The sequence below is a fragment of the Gambusia affinis genome, linkage group LG22 (genome assembly GCF_019740435.1).
Source record: "Gambusia affinis linkage group LG22, SWU_Gaff_1.0, whole genome shotgun sequence".
NCBI classification, from domain to species: Eukaryota; Metazoa; Chordata; class Actinopteri; order Cyprinodontiformes; family Poeciliidae; genus Gambusia; species Gambusia affinis.
In genome coordinates, this window is record NC_057889.1 from 13,575,934 (window position 1) to 13,598,531 (window position 22,598).

At 38.3% G+C, this 22,598-nt stretch overlaps 4 protein-coding genes across 16 annotated transcripts in view; 2 read left to right on the top strand and 2 right to left on the bottom strand.

Moving 5' to 3' along the window:
- Positions 1-990: 990 nt before the first annotated feature.
- ccnc (cyclin C) lies at positions 991-7,637 on the bottom strand. Its single transcript, XM_044106284.1, has 12 exons — positions 7,469-7,637; positions 7,075-7,181; positions 6,824-6,908; positions 6,095-6,164; positions 5,854-5,905; positions 5,715-5,770; positions 3,453-3,488; positions 2,870-2,961; positions 2,712-2,779; positions 2,525-2,604; positions 2,186-2,304; positions 991-2,059 (listed from the first exon to the last, which is right to left on the bottom strand). The coding sequence occupies exons 1-12, from the start codon at positions 7,498-7,500 to the stop codon at positions 2,005-2,007; spliced, it is 852 nt and encodes a 283-aa protein (XP_043962219.1). The 5' UTR covers positions 7,501-7,637; the 3' UTR covers positions 991-2,004.
- Positions 7,638-8,346: 709 nt separating this feature from the next.
- Positions 8,347-11,900, top strand: ngs (notochord granular surface). Its single transcript, XM_044106287.1, has 11 exons — positions 8,347-8,537; positions 8,765-8,930; positions 9,063-9,212; positions 9,340-9,459; positions 9,563-9,658; positions 10,142-10,276; positions 10,389-10,499; positions 10,870-10,980; positions 11,187-11,311; positions 11,417-11,674; positions 11,761-11,900. Exons 1-11 carry the CDS (start codon positions 8,347-8,349, stop codon positions 11,852-11,854), a joined length of 1,557 nt encoding a protein of 518 aa, XP_043962222.1. The 3' UTR covers positions 11,855-11,900.
- Positions 11,901-12,131: 231 nt separating this feature from the next.
- Positions 12,132-17,296, bottom strand: pgm3 (phosphoglucomutase 3). Of its 2 annotated transcripts, none has more exons than XM_044106285.1 (13): positions 17,194-17,296; positions 16,471-16,687; positions 16,202-16,386; positions 16,052-16,119; positions 15,834-15,967; positions 15,556-15,751; positions 14,958-15,115; positions 14,782-14,865; positions 14,604-14,702; positions 13,968-14,087; positions 13,759-13,881; positions 12,701-12,874; positions 12,132-12,599 (listed from the first exon to the last, which is right to left on the bottom strand). In XM_044106285.1, exons 2-13 carry the CDS (start codon positions 16,675-16,677, stop codon positions 12,510-12,512), a joined length of 1,638 nt encoding a protein of 545 aa, XP_043962220.1. In that variant the 5' UTR covers positions 16,678-16,687; positions 17,194-17,296; the 3' UTR covers positions 12,132-12,509. The 2 variants fall into 2 exon arrangements, with proteins under 2 accessions (XP_043962220.1, XP_043962221.1); XM_044106286.1 differs by having other exon boundaries at positions 17,198-17,284.
- A 699-nt stretch (positions 17,297-17,995) lies between these two features.
- snap91b (synaptosome associated protein 91b) overlaps positions 17,996-22,598 on the top strand; it is a 29,025-nt gene continuing 24,422 nt past the window's right edge. For 7 of the 12 annotated variants that reach the window (XR_006369589.1, XR_006369590.1, XM_044106288.1 and 4 more), the window contains exons 1-2: positions 17,997-18,463; positions 18,582-18,866. Coding sequence is in view for 10 of the 12 variants with exons in the window: in XM_044106288.1 (XP_043962223.1) it covers positions 18,737-18,866 (130 nt within the window). In the remaining 2 variants the exon portion in view is untranslated. Of the gene's footprint in view, positions 18,464-18,581; positions 18,867-22,598 lie in introns of all 12 variants that reach the window. The other 5 variants (XM_044106291.1, XM_044106292.1, XM_044106297.1 and 2 more) reach the window with 2 other exon arrangements.

Sequence of the window (22,598 nt, forward strand, 5' to 3'; positions counted from 1 at the left end):
AAGCTGAGCAGCAATAGAAAAATAAAATGTTCTATTATTATGATTTAATTCATAGTAATTGTAATAGAGGAGGACCAAATTTTCCATAATGACACTGCGGCAAATAAAATAAAATAAAACCTAATGCGGCAGCTAAAACAGCAGTGAACTACTTTCACCAGTAAAAACGGAGACAAAACATCTGCTCATGAAAATGTGGATTCTGTTACAACAAAACAAATACTGAATTTAAAAAAGCACAAAAGAAAAGGAGAACAAGTAAAAAACTGAACAGTGACGCTCTCTCTTCTGTGAAAACTATTCACTTTATTTTTACATCTTCCTCTGATTTGTTTCAATTCGCTCAATTTATTTTTTCAAGAACACACTTGTATAAGATCCAAACAACCTTTGGAGTCTTTGTGTCAAGTATTGCAAAATCCTAAGAACGAGTTTTAACTCTAATTTTGAAGGACACATGATATACTTTGTGCTACTACTTCCGCTATCTTCTGCAGGCTTTGGGCTCCAAGTTATGTCACTAGAATCGACTGTATCAAAAGGTCAAGTAATACATGACAATAAGAACCACGTTTATACGGAAATAATTACACTTTTAACTTCAAACTTAACGCAAGACGGTAATAACTTTGCTCGCATTTTTAAAAAAATTTGTGTTACGCATCCCCCAGTTTCACCACGAGGGGTTGACATTGAAGTTAAATAAACGGACTCCTTGTACCACTTTCATTGACGAGGTTCTGGAAAATTCTTTCATTTTATTATCTTGTGGAGAACGTAAAAAGTTATAAAAAGTATATTTTTAATCCTTTGAGGAAAAAAAGTTCGGGTACCTCAGATTTAATCTATTGAGGGGCACAAGTATTATTAAAAAAATATAAATATTTAATTTCACTGTTTAAAATAGCAGTGGGCATTGTCTCCAATAAAATAACATTTATACCATCAGAATTACATTTTCCAATATTGCCAGAGAAAGCAAAACAAAGATGAAAGCCAGTAATTTATTAATACTATAGACATATTTCACATGTTACCTGAATGTGTGTGCTTTTAATAATGCCCAATCAAACACACTTTTCACTGAATCACATTGACAGACATCTGCAGGTAATTGCACAGACATGTCAGAGCAGTTTGGTGTTTCATAGGCCGGCAGAGGGCAGATAGAAAGTAAATGACTGATAGAGCTAGTTTAGGTTAGCATTTACTCCAGACTGTTATCAAGAAATTATTTTAAAGTTTCTGAACAGAAGCCAAACACCAATGAAAATTCCAAAAGATATATCCTATAAAACAGCTGAATTTTAGCACAAGAATGAAGCTAAGAAAAGTCAGAACGACCTTTAAGAAAGCAAAAAAAATCTAAATTATAAAGCTATTCACAAAAGAGAAGGGATCGGGACACAGTAAAACAGTAACTTGCTTTCACAGAACTAATTTCCACTTTAAAGGTGAGCCTTTCACTTTCAGTACAGTTTGATCAGGCTGAAGACTTTTCATAAATTAAGAGTCTCACGTCTCCAGAGCGGAATACCTCAATATAAATGCATTCAGAGAGCAGAGGTCCCTGAGGAATGAAACCCCACCCATCCTGCTATCCACACAGATAAACCACGGCACTTGTGATCAAGATTTACTGCAATCCCACGAAGCTCCGAGTGGAATGACTCCTCAGGGTGGTTCAAGGATGTCAGGATCATCACAGTGACGAGTTTTTACCGAGCGATCACATCTGTTCCCCTGGTCAGCTTCCTGCGCCACTGTTCAGCCTTATTCATATCGGAGGGGTTGGCCTAATGGAGAAGGTTGGCTGCTCACTGGAGATTTCTTAATCACTGCCTGTTCAGTCCATGAATCCATAATAATCAGAGAAGGAGAGGCTGAGACACACCTCCATTTATGATGATCAGTCTCTATATGATTGTGCAGTGTTTGTTTGGAAACGTTCAACCCCTCCCAAAGTTTAACATCACGGATTCACATGGAAACGCAGACAGGACGCTAAGACTGGCTGTAAGAGTTGCTTTGGTTCCCATTGGAGCTCTGATCACTCTCACTGCACAAAGGAGACAGTAAGAAACAGCCAATTAAAATATTGTTTACATGGTATTTATTTATTTAATCTAAAAATCATAGAAAAACGATGCATTTTATCCGACAATCAAAACAAATCCAGTCATACCTGTTTGGAGGTGGTTTGGGTTTGGGCATCTTGTTTAGAACGGCAGCTATCTCTTTCCGATCATCAAAATTTTTCCACTGTTCATAGAGCTTCAGGATGACACGGATGATCTCCAGAATCTTTAAAAAACAAAAACAAAAACACAAATTAACTTAATTTAAAAAAAATAATAATAAAAAAGTGGCACTATTTTACCAATCATTCCATATCCTCGATTGAAAGATCGTTTCAATCGAGTTTAGATTTCTTGCTAAATCTAAACTAAATCTGTATTTCATTTGAGGCACACATTACAACATTTACAACATAACTGCCCACTCCCACTAATATCAGTCTTACTTTGTCCATGTCCACTGAGAGCTCAGCAAACCACTGCCTGGCATCTTTTTGCTGCACAACGCAGGCAACATGAAGACAGGCTGCAGGGGGAAAAAACTGATTAAGTCAGATCCCATAAAACTTATTTCAAGTCTGTAACCAGATTATGGAGGTGGAGTAAGAAAAGGCGAAAGGGAACGATTGTTACCCAGGGCGATCATGAAGGGAGGGTAGAGCAGGCACAGATCTGTCCTGTAAGTATCATTCACTATTCGCCTGGGAAAGACACGACAGAGAAGACATGGAGTGACGACGCCCAAAGCAACTTGATTTAAGAGGTGTAGGAGAAACGGCACAGAATCATACCAGGCCAGAGGCAGCAGCATGTCCTCCTGTCCCATGTCCTGCACGTACTGCAGCAAAGGTCTGTAGGGGTGGTACACAATCAGGCAGCAGTCCTGAAACACAGCAACATTCAGATGATCATTTAAAGTGCCCTGCAAAACCATTCATACCCCCTAAACCTTTACATTTTTGTCACGCTACAATCACTAATTTAATAGTACTATGCACTTTTTTGTAACATTTTGGTTGCATTTAGCAACCCAATGTCAATTAACACACCGCATGTCATGTAGGGAACAATAAGGAAAATATGGAAGCAGCTGATTTACTCAAAAAAGTAAATTTTCTGAACTGCGGTCTCTGAACGTGCAAAGCTGGTTGAGACGTGTTATTTTGATGGTAGTAATGTGATACTACAGTCACAGTAGTATCACACATTACGGTATCATATGTGTACCGTATGGTACCGTATTCTAAGTGATAGAAAGTGACACTTTCTATCACTTTCTATCTTGTGATAGAAAGTGTTACTTTCTTGTGATAGAAAGTGTTTAAGGACTCATTGTAATCTCATCAAGAAGAGACAGATAAATAATTTACTAACCATCAACTCCAAAAGGTAGAACTCACACTCCAATATCTGGAAAGACACAAACCAGGTTTAAATGGTTTAAAGGGATCACATTCAACATGTCCAGGGCTACAAATAACAAATCTTACCGACTATAAATTGTCCCTGTAACAATTATGATAGATGTTAATATTGTTGTTTTGAGACCATTTTCAAACGGTCTATTGGTAATGGCATAATAAATTGAGTTCGCCCTGTGAAAGACATTTTACATTTTACATTTTAATTTTGTAACGAGCTCTTAGAATTGAAATTGGAAGATTTTTCAAATGTCCAAAACAAAACATAACCAGAAACAATGAATAAAACTGAAATAAAAGAACACACACATCTTATACCATAAATGAAATGGATTCTGATGTCTCTCTAAACAATATTGTCCTTCAAAAAATATCAGAATGGAAATTTGCTTATTTTAATTTATTATGCAATTAATCTATAAATTGGTTATTACCAAAGGCTAACATATGTCTGAAAAATTCGGACCAAAATTAGCTACAAACCTTTCAGATATACACCGTGTTCCAAATTATTAGGCAGATTTTCTTAAATGACCAATGCAAATGATGGTCAGTATAATTTTCAAGTCGTGAACTATTACAGTATAAATCAAATTTTATACTGAACAAAGCTCCCCATTAGAGCAGTATTTTTTTCACAAATAAACTCAAAATGCACTGTTACAAATTATTATGCACAGCAGATTTTCTAAACATTTTATAGATTATAAAGAACTGCAAACGGTCATTGTTTGAATGTGCAGCATTAAGTGGTCACATGTACTAAAATCAAAAGCTGTTTTAATCAAAAACATATTAAGAGACTGAGTTACATGTTAACATAGGAACCTTCTTTGATATCACAGCACAATTCTTGCATCCATTGAACTTGTGAGTTTGTGGAAAGTTTCTGCTTGAATTTCTCTGCAGGATGTCAGAATACCTTCACAGAGCTGCTATTTTGATATGAACTGCTTTCCACCCTCAGATCTTCTGCTTAAGGAAACTCCAAAGGTTCTCAATAGGGTTGACGTCAGAGGAGGATGGTGACCACACCATGAGTTTCTCCCCTTTCATGCCCACAGCAGCCAATGACAAACCCATCTTTGTTCTGAATCAGCCACAAATCTCTTCACAGTACAATAACGCTTAGTTTTTGTTAAATATCTAATGTTTTCATACCTTGCGATACGGAACTACACTCTGATGATTTTTGACAGCAGAGATCATTTCTCTTTCCCATATTGCTTGAAACCTGTGGCCTGCTTAATAATGTGGAACATCCTGCTAAAGTAGATTTCCTTTAATTGACCTCACCAGACAAACTAAACAACCCAGCTCTCTGAAATTAATTAGAGATTCACAGAGGCCTGACACACAATACCATCTATAAATTTAATAGCACAACAAAAATTGTAATCTTTATGACACTTAAATCCAATTCGCATAATAATTTGGAACACGTGTATCTGTAGCTTTGTTTGGACTCTGTATATGTTGCATTAAAGTTCAGTACTTTGATGTGCTTTTACAGATTTTAGTATTCTCATCTTCTTTAAGAATTTCATTACATTATTTCCAGGGACGGTGACATTGTAGACACAAGGACTGTTGGTCATAACTTCCAAACAAGCCCTAGACACCATCAATCTCTTTTACTATGTCTGCAACGTAGACAAGAAAAAATGTTTACAAGTCATAGGTCTTTGTTAACTCATTTTGCGTTGTGTGAACCACTCCCTCTTTTTGTTGCTTCACCGTGACCTGCTGTAATTTATAGCTGAGGCAGCAGTTTGTCAAAACGGTGCCGATGACGTTCTGGTAGCTTAATGCTGGCTAAAGAGAGGCGAGTGGACCTATGCACGAGCAGTAAACCTAATGAGTTTTTATCACAAGAGTGCCAACATTAGTTTTGGAATCTCACATACTGACGGACAATACTGTAGCGACAGCGTGATACAGTGTAAGGGATTCCTGGTAAGCTGAAAAGGCAGAACATAAATAACTGCACAGGAAGCAGGAATATGAATAGTTTGGGTCATCGCCTGGTAAGTTACGGGGTTAATTTTGGAGATTTTGGTTATGACTATGTTACCAGAAGAAAACGTTGTTTATGTCTACTTTCAATCTTTAGGTAGAAATGCAATTATGAGCTTAAAAACACTTATCAGCTACCATTTACTCTCAATACCTCAAAGTTGTAATATCAAATTAAAAAAGTAAAAAATTTACTTACATGATTCATTCTGTAGGGAAACTCCTTTGGAAAGGCGTAGGAAAATCTCGTTTTCACTGTTTAAGGAAAAGTGAATATTAACATAAAGGAGAACACTGTGAAACTGTTCTCTCAATTTTCATTGAACGTGTTCACGTACACACAGACGTCGCAGCAGAAATCAGCCTGGTGTTGGACACAACTCCAAATTCCTGGAGGAAGGTAAATCTGAATGTTAGGTTCAGGAAAATACACGACATAACATAAATTGCAACAAGAAAGAAGAAGAAGGCAAACAAAACAATGCATAAAACAAACAAAAAACAAAATCAGAAGTTTTATCCAACAACCTGAGGTGGTAAAATTAGGGTGCAAACACTTTTGCCTTGAAATGTTCTTACTTCAACTTTAGAGGCCAGGAAAACACAGGTGGGAGCCATGAGCACAGGATCTATACTTTTAAGAGAATACCTGGAAAAACAACAGCAGCAGGTAAAACATGTTTCTGACACATAGCAAAGAGATAGAGAACACATGAAGCAAAGACGGAGCTTAGACTAGAGCTGAAATATAAAATACAATAGAGAGCATAAAAGTTTTGCAAAATTAAGTACAGTTTTCATCCTTATATGGTGCACTTGCAATTGATTACATCATGTTGTTTTATCTAAATAAATATGTTATTTTACTTAAGGCTACAGTGATCGTCATCTAGCCCATGGGTGCCCAAAGTCGGTCCTCGAGGGCCGGCATCCTGCATGTTTTAGTTCTCTCCCTGGAGGTAGTAGCAACCATTTCAGCATGTCAATCTTCTTCTTTGGATTCTAATGAGCCGTCATTTGATCCAGCTGTGTTAAACCAGGGAGAGAACTAAAACACACAAGATGCTGCACAGATCACGAGGGCAAAACATACGACAGCAGCAAAACATCTTAATTTATGATGCGCAAAATAAAAATAATGAATTAGGGGAAAAGAAGTCAAGTCTCGTTGTCCCATCACAACATTTTCAAATGAACTTAAAGAGTCTTTCTTGAATGTCTTCTAAACTAACTTTCTTTCCCAAGATCAGAAGTTAGCAGAAATAAAATCTTACCGGACTCTACAGCAGTAAACTATAAGCAGCTTACCTGGCATAGAAACGTTTAAAGTACACTGTGGCAGTAGCAATGACCTGCTGTCTTAGCTTCAGGTGCTCACCCAGAGCCTGGATCACTGAAACACGCAGGGTACAAAATGTACTTCAAACAGAAACAAACAAGCCTCGTCTACAGCTAAACATGATTATCTGAACTGTTAAAACCTGGAAAAAATATCAACCATAGCATTTGGTGCTACTATTGCCACATGTAAGGCTACAATTTAATTTAGTTCAAAATACCGTTTGCGAAAAAGATCTGCAGCTTCCAATACTCCTCTTCGGAGAGGAACTTCAGGTCCTTCTGGCGCTCTTTCATCAGGTCCTGTTTATCCAGAACCCACTGCAGACTTTTGATGGGAGAAAAAAAATAATATTTTAATAAACGCACACAAACCAAGCTCACACACTGCACAATAAAAGTGCAAACTTCAATAATAAAAAAGAGATTTCCGTTTCATTTGAAGCTTGAATTTCTTCTCTTTGTGTTTTTACTTAAAGAAGATATTTTTCAGTGAGTATAATCAGTTTTAAGAAACTAGCCCCTAGATTAGCCGCGAAGACAGCTAGGCCTCACAACAAAGCCACACAAAAACAAAATAAAGAAGTAACATGTCGAAAATTTCTGAAAACTTACTAATGAGAACTCTGCCAGAAGTTTCCCGCCATGTCCAAGACGTTTATGTAAAGGGAAATATTTTTTTATCGATAATATTCCCCCACAAAGGAACGCATACAGCAATGAAAGTAGTTCTGCTAGCTACAACGGGAGTAACATCAAATACCTTCCGGGTACCGCTTAATATTATCTGGTTCCGTCTCTTTCAAAGTAACTTTAAACTTCTTAACCTCAAGTGTGTTTCATTGTTTAAATTGATTAAATATGAGGAATAAAACTCACATTGACAAATAAATATGCATACATTTGCAATAAATTAAGTTTGTGTGTGTATGTGTGTTATACAGTCATGATAAAAATAAAGAAAATAAACTCCTTTTTTAATTATTGGGTTATTTAAAAGCAAGTAAGATATGTTGTGAAACTATTTAAAAGTAACCTCATTGTGTAGAAACACACAACATGTGTCTTAGTCTCCCTGTGAATTCTTGAAGTCAAATTCAAATAAGCTATGCCTGTCTTTAACAAGTCATATATAAAAGCTTATATAAAAGCTAAAATTTGATGTTTTATCCTTTACCTTAAATTTAATACAGAAGACATCTTCTTTATTCAAATTTCAGCATAAAATACTTTAACTTTTACAGGGCGGTCAGCAGGATAATGCATCCTCCTGACAGTTCTTTTCTGTCAACAGGCTATAGGCTGTATGAATTATTTGACGTGAACTTGATAGATATTTGTAAGAAGATTCAATAGTGTGTTGGGAGGGGTTCAACATTCTTCTATAGCGGTGAAGTAAGAACCATGAAGAGTATAAAAAGCCCTTCACTTCAGGCTCAGAGGAGGAGTGTGTGACCATTTTTCAGTCTTCAGTTAAAGTTCCATCCATCACCATGAGCCACAGCCCAGAGAGGATGTCCTCGTACCGTCGTTGCTTTGAGAGCACATCTGAAAGCCAAATTCGGGTGTCCACCCCGTCTCCCACCCGAAAGGAGACCCGCCACAGGTCAGCCAGCTTCAACAGGAATGTAGGGTGGAAGGGACCAGGCTGCAGAGTCCTCACCAACAAGCCTCGTCTGACCAGGTGGGTCATCCCTTATAATTTGTTGCCACTTTTAAGGCATGCATACCCCATATACAAAGAAAATATTAACATCAGATTCGGTTAAAGTAGGCAGACAGATGAAGAGAAACTCTCCCGACGAATGGTCACATGAGAAACACATACAGTGAAGCAGTTTGTTAGACATATACATAGTAAATCAAGTTCCTGGGCAGGAACTCTAACCCATTTAGCCTTTCCACTTGCAGTAGTGCTAGCATGGGCACTCTGAGCTTGGATGTGACTAGTGGCCATGGAGCGAATTTGGATCTGGATGCGACTGCAGCACAGAACCAGGCATTCAAGCTGACTCGCACCAATGAGAGGCAGGAGATGGTGGTGCTCAATGACCGCCTGGCATCTTACATTGAAAAGGCAAGAGGAATCCATCCATACTGAGAAAAATTGCATTCACATGTTCTCTTGCTTTGTATCACATGTCTTAGTTATGCATTTTGATTTAACTGAGAAAAATATTTCTAAGTAGGTGTTTATCTTCTGTTTTAGGTCAGAACACTGGAGTCCAAGAACAAACTGCTGGAAGCTGAAATTGAAGCCTTGAAAAGTGCCTTTGAGAGAACAGCTGGTCTCAGGCAGCTATATGCATCACAGCTAAAGGAACTGAACAGAGAAGCTGAACAATTGAAGGAGAAGAGGGTAAGAAAAAGGCTGCATCTAAACTTCTTACGATATTTTTACATCCCAGCTTTGTTTTCATTGCTTTAATTCATCTGCTTGTCGCAAATTTAGCTTAAACAATAATTTCACAAACAAACCTTTCCAGGATTTGTCTTTGACATCGAAAGAGGCAATGTCCTGCCAGCTGGAAGTGCTGAAGTTTAAATATGATGAGGCTCTGGAAGCCAGGAAGCACACAGAGAGTCACATCGAGACTCTGCGTCCGGTAATAAACAAAGAAAAGATTATTAACAGTTTAATTATGTTCTTAGAAAAGAAATATGCTTAGTTTCACCCAACCTTCCAAACTTCATGTCTGTTCATCCCAGAATGTGGACAAAGCTACTTCAGCTAGAATTAAACTGGAAAAGCAGCTGGAGAACCTGGAGGCTGAGCTGACCTTCCTGCAGAGAGTTCAGAAGGAGGTAACAAACACTGCATGTAGGAGTGAGAAGCGTTTAGCATACCATTTATATTGTTATCCATGGTGTAATGGGTCGCTGAAGATGATGGGTATACATAAATTAAGACTTTTTTGATTGATAAAGTGAGTATGGCTATAAACACAGCCATTAACTTTGATTATAATTAAGTTTGATACATATTCTGCAATGGTACATAACATTTTAACAAGTTTTTTTTTGTCAACTTGTTGGCAAAAAAAAAATCTTCACCAAATTAATTTTTCCTTACAAGTATTATATTCATTCTATGTGGAAATTTTATGCACATTTTGCATGTAAACACTTATGAAAAGCTGCTGAAGACACAATTTTGTTGTTATTTCTACATTTTGCATCATTGTTCAAGTCTTCAGTTTTTAGGAGAAGACCCGTTAACTAAACCATTGTTATGAAAAGAATCTGGATTAAACTGTGATTTATTTTGTGTTTCTGATCGATTGAAAGGAAGCCGATGAGCTGATGCAGCAGATCTATTCAGCGGCCTCAAAGATGGACTTAAACTTCGACCTCCCAGATCTTTCCTCTGCTCTCACACAAATTCAGTCTGAATATGACAGCATTGCTGCTAAAAATCTGCAGGTAGTATGAAACAGCAAAATCCTTTTTGTGTGCCTTACAGTTGTTAATATACATGTGTATGGACAAAAACAACAATGCAAGTTTAATCTAAGCACTGGTTGTTTTCAACCAGGAAATGGATGCTTGGTATAGATCAATGTTTCAGGACATGAGTGACGCGTCATCCAAGCACGCTCAAAGCGTTCGGAGTCTGAGAGAGGAAATTGCTGCTTACAGGAGAGATGTGAGTATGATTACTTTGTTTATCTTACATTGCTCATAAACACCTCGAATTTGATCTTTCACAAACAAGAACAGCTTTTTCTCCAAGTTCGTATGCACGGCTCTTTCCAGAACGTCAGATTTGTCAAATTGACCTCTTATTCCGACAGGTGGCATCAGGAAATCTCAAAAACACGGGGAATGTGCAAGCTATTTGTTATTGTTGTACCCTCTGTTTATATCAAAGGTGCTGAAAAATTATCATGACTTGTAACTTTAAAAATAATCCTTGACAGTGTCAGGCCTTGAATTCTTGTAATGATTTTGAAGTGACTGATTTGTAAACATTGGGTGAACTTAAATGCTGCATGCTCTTCTCTGTGCATGTTAAGATTCTGAGCAAGGAGCGAGACTTGGGGTCACTAAGGGCAAGGAATGAGTATTTGGAGACGCATATCAGTGACACCAAGGAGAACAAGAAGAAGCTAGAGCAAGAGTTGGAGGTAAAGGACTAATGAAGTGTTGGAACTCAAATGCAACCGCACAACTGATTAGAAATTAAACCATTTCTGACTTTTAATTAAATTATTACTGCACAAAATATATTATTAAATAACAAAAACTTGTCAGACATTGAAGATGAGATGTTTGGGGTAAAATATCACGTTCATATGGAGGCACCAGTCCAGCTCTCTCTCTATGTCAACAGGAGCGCATTGAGGCAGTTAAGCAGGGTCTGAAGCTCTCCAAGCAGAAGACTGCGCTGCTGATGAGGGACTATCAGGACCTTCTAAATGCCAAAATGACAATGGAGATTGAGATCGCCACCTACAGGTGAACAAAGATTTAACAAACAGCTCAGTCTCAGAAGGGAACACTGCATAAACTGGACAGTAGTGCATCCCTATTCCTAACAGGATTGCACTGTTTGTTTAACAGAAAGCTGATTGAGGGAGAAGACAACCGTCTGAGCACCATTACTGGGATGCTGCCTCTGACTGATCACCTGCATCTCACAAACAGCAGCACCTCTGACCGTTTATCATCACTCACCCCCGCTATGGGGTCTTTGAAACTTGAAGGCCCCAAATGCACAGTTAACACAGAAACACCTCCAGCTGCTGTTGCTATAGACAACCTGGGTGATGGGAACCCGCAGGCAACTGAGAAGTCTGAGAGGAAAACTCTCCTCATCAGGTAGACTGTGACTTTGGCCCTCAGTGAGTATAGACTAATTAATAGAAAAAAAAAAAGTCTCACTCACATTTCTACTTTTTACCCAGAACAGTTAAAACAGACGAGGACGCCTATGTGAGCGACACACAGCAGTGCACCATCTCTATTTCTGGAGCTGCCCAGGACACAGATGAAGAATAAACATCTTGATGTGTGATGTGTCCTGATCACAAGCTGCAAAATTATGTTCCCCACGCTTTTATTACACTTTGAAAATCCTGGAAATCTCTGCTCTCCTTCACAAGAGGGAGGAAACCATACTTTTGTATGAAATCGAACCTTTTTAATAACATACTGACTCCAGCTGCTTTAATGTCTGCTTAGAACTATGCCTCACTTCTATGCTTATTTAGTCTTCTAATGATTTGTCAACCTGTCTTTGAAGATAACAAAATAAACAGCAAACAAAGGCATTTTCTTATTATTTCTAATTTATTATGGAAAATTGTGTAATTTCAAGTGAAATGTAAACTTTCTATTTGTTTTGACACCTGATTCAAACGTGTTTAAGCCTTAGAAATAAGTTGAAACAATAGATTGGTTTACCATGCTTTTCATATTTACAATGTAGTGCAACCTTGATATCACACAGAAATCTACCTCAGTACATGATACTTTCCATTTTCTGTGCATATTTTTTTTTAACAGTTATGAAGAAAGAATAGAAAGTGCAGTTAAACATTTTGACATAATAGCACCACCCTGGGAAAGAGATATATTTATCTGATTTAGAAAATGATAATCAACGGGGATTTCCTTCAAAATATTGATTTGGCGACAGTGTGTGAGTTTGCATCTAATGCAAAGGTTTGGGTTCATCGCCGACTCCCCCTGCCAGGCCATACACTGCAAGGCTGACTTCATGAGCCAGAGCATCTGCGCTCTCCTAAAGCAGAAGAACATCACCAGATTATTCAGAATGCTCCAGTTCTCCACAATGTCCCAGAGAGAAAAAAAAAAAAACATACATAAGAGGACGTTTCTAACCTGGGTGTCTGCCTCTGCATAGACTCTCACCACATCCTCGGTGCCAGAGGGCCTCACAAAGGAGCGGGCCTTTTGATACTTCTTCACCAAGTCGTCGATGGCCTCCTGCAGCCCTGCTGGGGTCACGGCCCGCCTCTCTGCATCGGTGGTGTCTATCACTCTGCGGTCGGAGACCTTACAGAAAAAAAAAAGGAAAAAAAAAAAAAAAGAATAAAACACAAGACGACTGAAAGTGCGGAAAGTTATAAGTGAGAGAAAGTGATCAACAATGCTCAATGGAGTATTTGCTATTCAGAGCATGACTTAAACAGATCACAGATCAGAGCAGTTTACCTGCAGAACTTTGCTTAAGAAAAGAAGAGCAAGACACCAAGACTCTGATTTTGTTGAAAAAGTATTTGCCTTTTTCCATGTTTCTTTATTTTTCTTTGTCACAAATGCTTCAAACGTATATCTTAATGTCAGATAAAGGTAACCTGAGGATGGACTGCCTTTTCAAGCTTGGAATCAGAACCGAATTTAAGTCTGGACTTTAAAGAGGCGAATCCGAAAAAATACATTTAGTTTTCTTATCAGAGCTGTGAGCATAAGTGGAAGGTCGAAATCTTATTAACAAACATTTTGCTTCAGTACTTTCTGGCAGAGAGCAGAACTCATGGTTCCATCCAGGTTCACACCATCACACTCTTCTGCGACCTTCTGGAGTAAAGCTTTTGTAGGTCTGTTCCATGTTTTCTCCATTTGTGGATAACGACTCTTGCTGTGATTTATTGTAGTCCAAAATCAATAGAAATAACTTCGCAGCCATTTTCAGACAGATGAGTCAGCCTACTTCATGATGAAAAATTACTTTTTTTGTTTTTACGCAAGTTATATTTAATGATTAAACTTTTTTTAAGATGTATGAAAGATTCATGTGGTACTTTACGCTGATCTACCATAATAGACCCACATGAAATACATTGCAGGCTGCCATACTTGCGAGTCAAACTGAAAATGTTTGAGGAGCATAATTAAGGCACTCTGTAATAACAGTATATGATGCTCTGTTTATGTACCTGAACTTTAAGCTGCCTGTTCGGCAGGTCACTGTAGATGGCGTCCCACTGCTGAACAGTCATCCCTTTAATGGCCAGTATGGCTTCGATCAGCAGCATGTCAGAAATGGCATCTCCAACAGTCTAAAGAAAACACTCGCATTACAAATGACGTCCTCTGTCTTTGCTATACTTTTTGATCACAGTTGAGTATAGTGGTGTATGTGTACCTGGTTGATGATGTCGATGGTATTCTGCAGCAGGAAAGCAGCTTTCTTCCTCTCATCATTGATGTTGGGGTCATTGGCGAGTTGCTGGATTTTCTCTTCAGCTCCAACACTGAATAACACCTGATGGCAATAGAAACACATTTCAGGTCCAAACACAAAAGAAAATATGTTTTAAAGTTATGCGAGAAAAGATGTCAAATGTCAATGTCAAATGTATTTATATAGCACTTTTAAAAACAGGTTTTAAACTGCTGCAAAGTGCTGCACAAAAACAATAATACAATAAGTTGATGAAAAGAAAAAGAGAAAAAATAAATCTGTATATATATTGTTAAAATAATATGAGTAATAATAAGAGTATTAATAGGTTTTAAAAAAAAGTAAATGATATTTTCATTCAAAAGTGTCAGGGTGTATTTAAAAATACATTTAAAAAAAGCATCCATCCAAAACCAACACGATAGCAGCTGCCTTGCCAATCTTAACCAGGACATTTGTTTAATACACAAGATACCAACTACTTAAAAAAATTAAATCCTAACAACATAAAATGAATTCATAAATGACAAATTCTTTCTAACTAGATTGTGACTGCAGAGTCATAAGAAAAAAACAATTTAACCTTCGACTACTTACTGTCCCATGACCGTTTGCCTCAAAGTAGACACCAATATCAAATTCTTGAGCAGCGTGATGTAGATGCTTCACTCCAGTCTTAGTACACTTTACGATTACCTAAATGATATTAAAAAAATCTAATAACATTTTCTGGGTGAATTCTTTGAATACTTTGTGAATAATGTCATTTTGTCACCTTCATTGTGTTCTCCAGGTAGTGAGTTGAGCTGCCATTTGCATAAGCAGTTTGCACCACTGCTATCTTCAGACCAAGACCAGCCTGTGTGTGCGAAGAGGTATTTAGAAAGAGTTTGACTTTCATGTTTTGTTGTTTTTTAATTTTTTTCCACACAAACAATTTTGAGAACAAACCTCATTAAGGAGCTCTTTCAGAAAGGTGCTGATGAGAGTAGCTATCTTGTCTCCATCAAGGAGGTGGAAGTCACCCTGACAGTCGGTGTAATAATAAACTATACGGTCAGCATCGCCATCGAAGGAACAGCAGCGATCTCCAGGGTTGATCTTGATGCCTAAAAAACAAAACAACAAGTAGTTGTTTTGTCCAATAGTGCCCAACTATTGGTTACCCTATTTATAGAAACTAATCTACACTGTGCTTACTAACTTCTGAAGTCAAACAATGGATCTTACATGCTTTTTTTTTACATTGATTAATCTGTTGGCTACAAACAGATTGATCTTTGGGGATAATGAAGTTCATCACAATTTGAGCTGGTTGCATACAATTTTATTTAGTGGCATCAAAGTAATGAGGGATGGCTACACTTTTATCTTAAAAAGTTTTGAGAATCCTTAATGGTTTACATTTCACTACACAATTATGTGTTCATCTTTGTAGGTCTATAATCTAGAAAAAAATTCATTGAAGTTAATGGTTGCTGATGATAAAATGTACAAATGTTCAGGCAAGAGGTTTAATATGCGTGCAGAGAGCAACCCGAGGCTGTACCTGTTGGAAGTTTCTGCTGCACTTTGACAAAGTCGGCTCCGCATTGGTGGTTCAGCTTTCCTCTGCTGCCGTCATTAAAGACGGAAAGCTGCATGTGTTTTTTCAAGTGACTCTCCATCTCCCGTACCTTTATGGCTCCAATGCCATTAGCCCCATCAACACTAAGGTGCTTCTGGTCATCCGTACGATTAGACGCCTGGCAGAAAATGAAAATAAAAATGTTTTACAAACAACATTGGAGGTAGGAAACACACCCAGAACAAGCCTAAAGTCCTTACGTTCTTGGCGAGTTGAGAGAAAGCTTGGCTGAGTTTGCGGTAGTATCCCTCCACTGTTGCCTCTCCGTATTTCCCCTGCGTGTTCTGACAGCAAACCATATAATGCAGCTGCGGGGTGGTCACCAAACCGTAATCTGACAGGACAGACATACAGCGCGAGAAGGCAAATAAACAGAAAGTAGATGTGAAAAGAGCAGAAACAGATATCTGACCGATACCTTTGCTGTGACCACCAAGGGCTTTGACTCCATCCAGCACAGCCTGTGAAAGGCTAACACTGCTGCTCCTACAGTCAGAGAAACATTCACATAGACATGAATGTGCTGGATTGATTACATTTTTTTCATCTATAGCCTTTTTGATCATACCTGGTATCTTTTCCTACAAATACGTTGGCCTCCTGGCTCATATCGACGGCCTCCTTCTCTACGATATCCTTCAGAGTCGTGAGTAACTCGTCCTGCTCTGTGTTGGCCAGCTGGGTGGCATAGTCTTCCCATGACGACGTCAACATCTCTCCCATCGGGTCAATAAGCTTCACACCATTGTCCTCCTACAAACACAATGCAACTGTAAAGGTAGTGTAAAGAAGAACATTAGGAGCTCTTGTATCAGCATTTCTGATTCAATGGCGGACCTCTGGGTTGTGCGACGCCGTCACCATGACTCCAATGGTGGCTTGGGTCTTCTTGGAGCGGAGTGTGGCCAGCAAACCCATCCTGAACATGATGTGGTCCAACTTATTGGCACTGGTTCTAAAGCCAGCTGTGCCATACTGCAAAACCAACCCTGCTGGTTTAGGGTGCAGATCAGACTGCTTGCTGACTTCTTCAAAATGGGCCATTTCTTAAAAGCTGTAAACAAACAGATTAAAGAAGTTAGTTTAGTAACTTACAGAGAAAACAATTTAATTTGGATGCGTCTAATGAAACTACAACCAATTTATCTTACCACTTACAGGTTGGAAATTATTTTTAAAGTGAATAATGAATAAAATATTAATTCACAATAAAAAAACAAACAAAAAAAACCCACTCGTGTTTTCTGCTGGGTTTAATTCAATCAAATGTATTTGAGATGAAAATGGAATCTAACAAATTAAATACTGTAAGTAAAGATTTGAAGTGGGAATGTAGCATACTGAGAGGGAAAAAAATGACTTAAAACAGCCCCTGAAAGCAGCAGAGTAACTTCTCCCCTCAAGCTATATGGCAGGGCAAAGTATATACACACCCAGATACTGCACTAGGAGCTTCTCGCTAGTAATGTTTTTAGATAAACTCTTAACGTAAGTTTAAAAAAAATACAGTTCCCAGACGGGATAAAAATTTCCGCAGTAAGTTGTTATTTGTTCACTTACTCACTGCCTGTGGTCTTCAGAGCTGCATTAGAACCGTGTAGTAGTCAATGGAAAACTTCCTGGTTCCTCTGGTTCCGCCTTCTCAGCGTGACAACGTGGCCGCAGTTCACGGTTCATCTCCGGAAATCCCGCCTTCAGCGCGTCCGCTCTGAAGGCTGCCATATTGGTCAGGTCAAGTGGAATGATAGAGAGACGAACAGATGGACAGATAGACAGACCGTTAGTTTGTAAACAGTTTTTTTACAAACAGTTTTTACTACCAATTTCCAATGAATTAACTGTTTTTGTTTAATTCCAATTAGTTTACTTCTGTTTACTTCTAACAAAGATAAAGACATAGAACAAACAAACGTTACTATTTATGTTTTTCTACATTAATTCTAATTTTGTTCTCAATAAAATAAAATAAAGAAAAGAAAAAAAATCTTGCCAAAAGAAATGGACAAACCTAACACGTGTAACTATAATAGATAAAACATATTCACACTATGCTATGACTAATAAAATAGAAGCTTCACTAAAATGTCACCATTTTTAAAGAGGCTTTACAAAACTTTAACTGGGATATTCATTCATTAGAATTTTTGTAGCGAGATTTGTACTTCAGTTATGTGAAGAACTTGTGTGATGCAAAACGTATCACGGTTTTAAAGCAGAACTGATGTGTAAACCCCTTTAAAATATCTACGTGAGATGCGACGTGTGCCGCAAAACCGCATCAAGGATCTCGCTGAGGGAGGAGCAACTTGATGGAGAGGTAGACTGGCCGATTAAATAAACAAACGAGACAAGGGAGGGAGGGGAAAAGAGGAAATTCCTCTTCGCCCTTATCCTGTTCGTGGCATCTTTCTCTGTGCAGCGTTAGCGACACCACCGGGAGCTGTGCGCATATTTTCTATCCGTGTAAGGAGCACCGGAGGCTGAGGTTTCTGAACAGATCGACAGGCAGAGCGGGCTTCTCCGTCTAATATGAAAGCGTTTTTATCCTGATGCACCGATGCGGGAGGAACTGCGACTCATGGGGTGCTGATTTGCGTTTTGCATTTTTACTAACTCAGATGCGTTTTTGCACGATCCGAGAGGCCTCGCTTACACGATATCTTTCTGCAGCTCTATTTTTTTTTTTTAAATAACTGCTGCAGGCTGAGAAACGAGCTTTCAGTTCCCGCTGAGTGTTACATAACCGAGTGGCTTTAGCTGTCCAAGGTGCTGAACTGAGCGGTCGAGCCTCAAAACGGGGGGACGAGCTGTGGGGAATACACAACCTTGTGTGAGTCTAATGTCATAGCGCACGTTTTTATCGACGCGACCTTCTGATTTTTAGCGCAAAGATATAGTTCATCTGCTGTTTTATTTGTGTGTGTGTGCTTTTTTTTCCGCCCACACAGAAGGTCAAAGGCCTGGAAAGCACTGGATCCCACCTCGGAGAACACAAGTGGAAAACTGGTGAAGATTGGTTATATTGCTCACATTTTTTTTTACTCCACGCCATCCCTCGGGGAGAAATTAGTTTCTGCGGTGGTTGATTGAGCGGAGAGGGAAAATGTCGGGGCAGACGCTCACGGATCGCATTGCCGCTGCGCAGTACCAGCTAACGGGATCGGATATGGCCCGGGCTGTCTGCAAAGCCACCACTCACGAAGTGATGGCGCCCAAGAAGAAGCACCTGGAATGTAAGTGCAGTCCTTTTTTTTTTCTCTCAAGCCCCCTTTTCTATTTCTCACATTTCCTTTCAGCCAATAGGCTCCACGCCGCCTTTCACACAGTCCCAGAACACATGCCATCACCGCCATTATGAACAGTTATTTTCTGGTTCCTTCATCTTAATTGGGTGTGGTGCCATAAGAAAATTATGTAGTCATGGTAATGACACCCCTTTGGTAGCCCCTGTGCATGTCTGAAGAATGATGGACATCCAAGATCTAATGTGGTGGGAGCAGGTTCTATTCTAAGATAGTCTGAGAAGATCAATGAAATTGACTGTTTTTTGGGGTGCAATAATTCAAAGCACTTCACACTTTAAAAACAGACTTATAGAACGCAGTTTCATAATACTTAGAGAAGAAATCAGGATTTCCTCTTTCTTGTTCCATGAATTAACAGGTTTTTTTTTTTAGTTTTTTTTTTTTTTTTTTTTAAACAAAAAGAAAAAGTAACAATTATCCATAGGCCTATTGCTAAAATAAGAGAAAGAGAAGAGGAACAAATTTCAAGAGTCCCAGTATAAACTGAATCAGACGACAGTGAAGCAGGAACAAGTGTTGGTAGACGCTCATGCTGTGCTCCATTTACCTCTGAAGTTAGAACTTGGATCTGGGAATGACACTCGACCCAGTTTAACCATGTCCCAGATCTGAGATAAAAACACAGAGGGTTTTTGTTATCGATAGTGACCTAAGGTTTGTTGGCAATACCAGCAAATATCAATGCTTTTCTACATGTTGTGTTCTTTCAAACACTATTGCAATATGTTCTTTAAATACATCTTTCTGTGTGAGTGAATGATCTCATGAACTAAAAGCAATCTGAAGAGCAGATACACTATTTTCTTTTTTCTACTGTGGCTAGCATACTAAGTGAGGCATATTGTGTTTTGAGGATGGGTGTTGGAGGAAAACCTCCATCTTCCCCATCTTTAACGTTTTTTTAACTACAACTTTTAAAATTTTAGCTTATGGAAACAGAACCTATCAAGAAACAGCAACTTTCAATAAAGCTTTCCTAATGAATTTTTTTTTTTTTTTTTCTTTTATACTATGATGATCGAGGTATATCAGCTGGCCAAACCTTCAGTGGGTTGAGCAACTGACATACTGCTTCTAGCTTGTCAACTTTAGTTCATCTCAATCAAAGTTATTGGTGGTGCGCCTTTTGCTTCTACATTATGGCTTTCTCAACCTTTTTCCAAATAGCCAAATGTATATTTGTCTGGGTAAAGTGTACTAGCAGCATCATTTAGTCAGCTGACTAGGGCAGGGGAATGCTGTATGATCGATGTGACACACAACAGAGGAAACTTGGATTTTAGCTGTTTAGAAACCAACAGTTAAAAGCCTGATCTGCCATAATACCAGCAATCAGTCACTGCTGGTTAGAGGCTGTCCAAACAATTCACCTGTTAGCTTCTCAGTTAGTTTGGTCAAAATAGAAATATAGTTGATAATACATTTTTAAAAATCACAGTCACGGTTTTATTGACACATATAGGTTTGAGAACAAGGACCATCTTAGGACAAGTCATCATTAGTCACCATCGTGACTCGAACTAAAGCCGTGGTGTGGCACTAAGAACAGATGACTTATGATCTTCTTATCTTCGTGTCTCTCTAAGTTTTTCTCAGTACCTTGTGAACGCCAGACATCCCCTGGTTTTTCGCCTCATTCTGGGGCCTTACATCTTCTGATCCGCTCTCCTGCTGAATAATTTAATAATGAGCCAATGACTGCTCTGCATTATTTACAGAGCCAAAGGTGGCGAGGCCAAAGCCAGAAGGCACCAGAGACCAGCGCTTCCTCCTTCCTTGTTCTGTCACTGTGTGTGCTTTTACATTTTCTTTTCCCTCCATAGCTCTTCTCCAGTGCAGACTTTTGTCATTTCAGCAGTTTACTGATCTGTCTGTGTTACACATCTGTTTTACTCTCCATCTCTTGCATATGATGTCTGATTTAACTCCATCCCAAGCACAAATGTTATGTTTTTTGTTGTATTTTCAAGCATTTGGTTGATTTTAAATTTATTTTAGTGCATCTGAGCGATCTTGAATGTAGGTCACTGTTCTCTTCATTGCAATTTTTGGCCAGGGTAACACAGAACAGAATAAAAAAGGGTCCCATGGGAACAACAGGGCGCTTCAAAGAAGCAGAAAACTGCACTGACATAACTCAGACAGACTCAAACCACTTTAGCTGACCCTCATTCATTGTACTCTATTTCCAGTGCAGAATGAAGTCAAATGACGTTATTGCTTTCTGATATGCTCTTCAGCCCTTGGAGTGGACATGCTAGAGACTGTGGTTACCATGGCAACTGATTGAGAGTTTCAGGGTGTGTCATGATGATGACAAAAGCAGAACTCTCTCACAGATGGTATTGGGCTTTGATCCAAACACACACACACACACGCACACACACACACACACATACAAATCTGCTTTAATGCAAGTATTACTGAATATTCAGATTTGTAGCACAGAAAACAAGTGATTTAAACATCACAAAAATATAATAATCAAAGTAGTAATGTAGAGTAATTAAGGAGTTTCACATTGGACAGGTACATTCAGATTTGTGGTTTAAAGATATCAAAGGAGCAGAAGAGCTATAAGGTTTTGTAGAAAGAAAATCAAATCTCTTTGCCATGTTTTAAACAATGACTTCATTACAAAGCTATAATAAAATGTGAGACACTGCACTTAATTACACAAATCATCTATTTTGTCACACCAAGGTATTGGGGATTTGCAAAGGGAAGGTTTATATTTCTTAGAAATTACAGAAACGATGTCTCCACAAACAAGACTAAAAACATAAAACTCATCATTCAGCACTAATGTCAACAAATCTGACTTCTTCCAAAGTCGTGGTGCACACTTAATAGTCTAAATTGACCAGTATGACACAATGCATTAAATTTCAGCCCACTTGCTTTGTTGACAGTTTAAATGCTAAATGGAAATCAATGTAAAGGAATAACGTAACATGACAGTTAGCTTGTTGAAAGTTTGTCCAGAGGCGAGTGTTTTCCTGCGATTAGCTGTGGCCCAAAGACAAAATAAATTCTTGTGAAAACATTTATTTCAAACCCCCAGCTGTCATGTTAGACTCAGTTGACTTTTTATTTACAATTTTATATGTTTGCTAAACTTGCCTTTAAATCTGTTGAAGAAACCAAAAAAATGACTTGTTTTCATTCGGCAACAATAATTATGTAATTATTGAAATTTTAACATGCTGAACATGTGACACATTAGTGAGATTTAACTTATTTTTTCTTAAATACCAGAATGGTTACAATATCAGATTTTTATGTAGAAACGTACATCTTACGTGTATTTCCTACATAGATTCACAAGCTAGTTATAACTGATGAAATCTTTTTTAATTCATAATCTCATTTGAAGAGATTGTTTATATTTGTGAAGCTACTAATGTAACTCAAAAGTTAATGTTTTTTAATGTATTTTTTTTTTCAGTAAGGCTGTAAGCAGTTAGAATCTTACCAGAATCTTACCTGCAATGGCTCGTTCTCCTGGCATTTTCATTTGGAATGAAAATAAATTAGCTTGTCCTGTAGGCTAAACTTAACAGCTCTTGTCCAACAGATGACAAAACTTTCACTGAATGTGTGGAAGATTCTGTTACCACGACTCAACTAATCGTAGTATTAGCTACACCATTATTTGCA

Bases quoted from the DNA above. Each gene is read 5' to 3' on its own strand.
- ccnc (XM_044106284.1), bottom strand. From the start codon at position 7,500: ATGGCGGGAAACTTCTGGCAGAGTTCTCATTA. The intron at 6,165-6,823 runs GTAAGCTGCTTA...TTGTTTTTCCAG, and splicing joins TTTAAACGTTTCTATGCCAG to GTATTCTCTTAAAAGTATAG. The intron at 2,305-2,524 runs GTAAGACTGATA...TGTTTTTTAAAG, and splicing joins TCTCAGTGGACATGGACAAA to ATTCTGGAGATCATCCGTGT.
- ngs (XM_044106287.1), top strand. From the start codon at position 8,347: ATGAGCCACAGCCCAGAGAGGATGTCCTCGTACCGTCGTTGCTTTGAG. The intron at 9,460-9,562 runs GTAATAAACAAA...TGTTCATCCCAG, and splicing joins ACATCGAGACTCTGCGTCCG to AATGTGGACAAAGCTACTTC. The intron at 9,659-10,141 runs GTAACAAACACT...ATCGATTGAAAG, and splicing joins TGCAGAGAGTTCAGAAGGAG to GAAGCCGATGAGCTGATGCA.
- pgm3 (XM_044106285.1), bottom strand. From the start codon at position 16,677: ATGGCCCATTTTGAAGAAGTCAGCAAGCAGTCTGATCTGCACCCTAAA. The intron at 14,703-14,781 runs GTGACAAAATGA...AATATCATTTAG, and splicing joins ACCTGGAGAACACAATGAAG to GTAATCGTAAAGTGTACTAA. The intron at 14,088-14,603 runs GTAAGTAGTCGA...TATTGCCATCAG, and splicing joins AGGCAAACGGTCATGGGACA to GTGTTATTCAGTGTTGGAGC.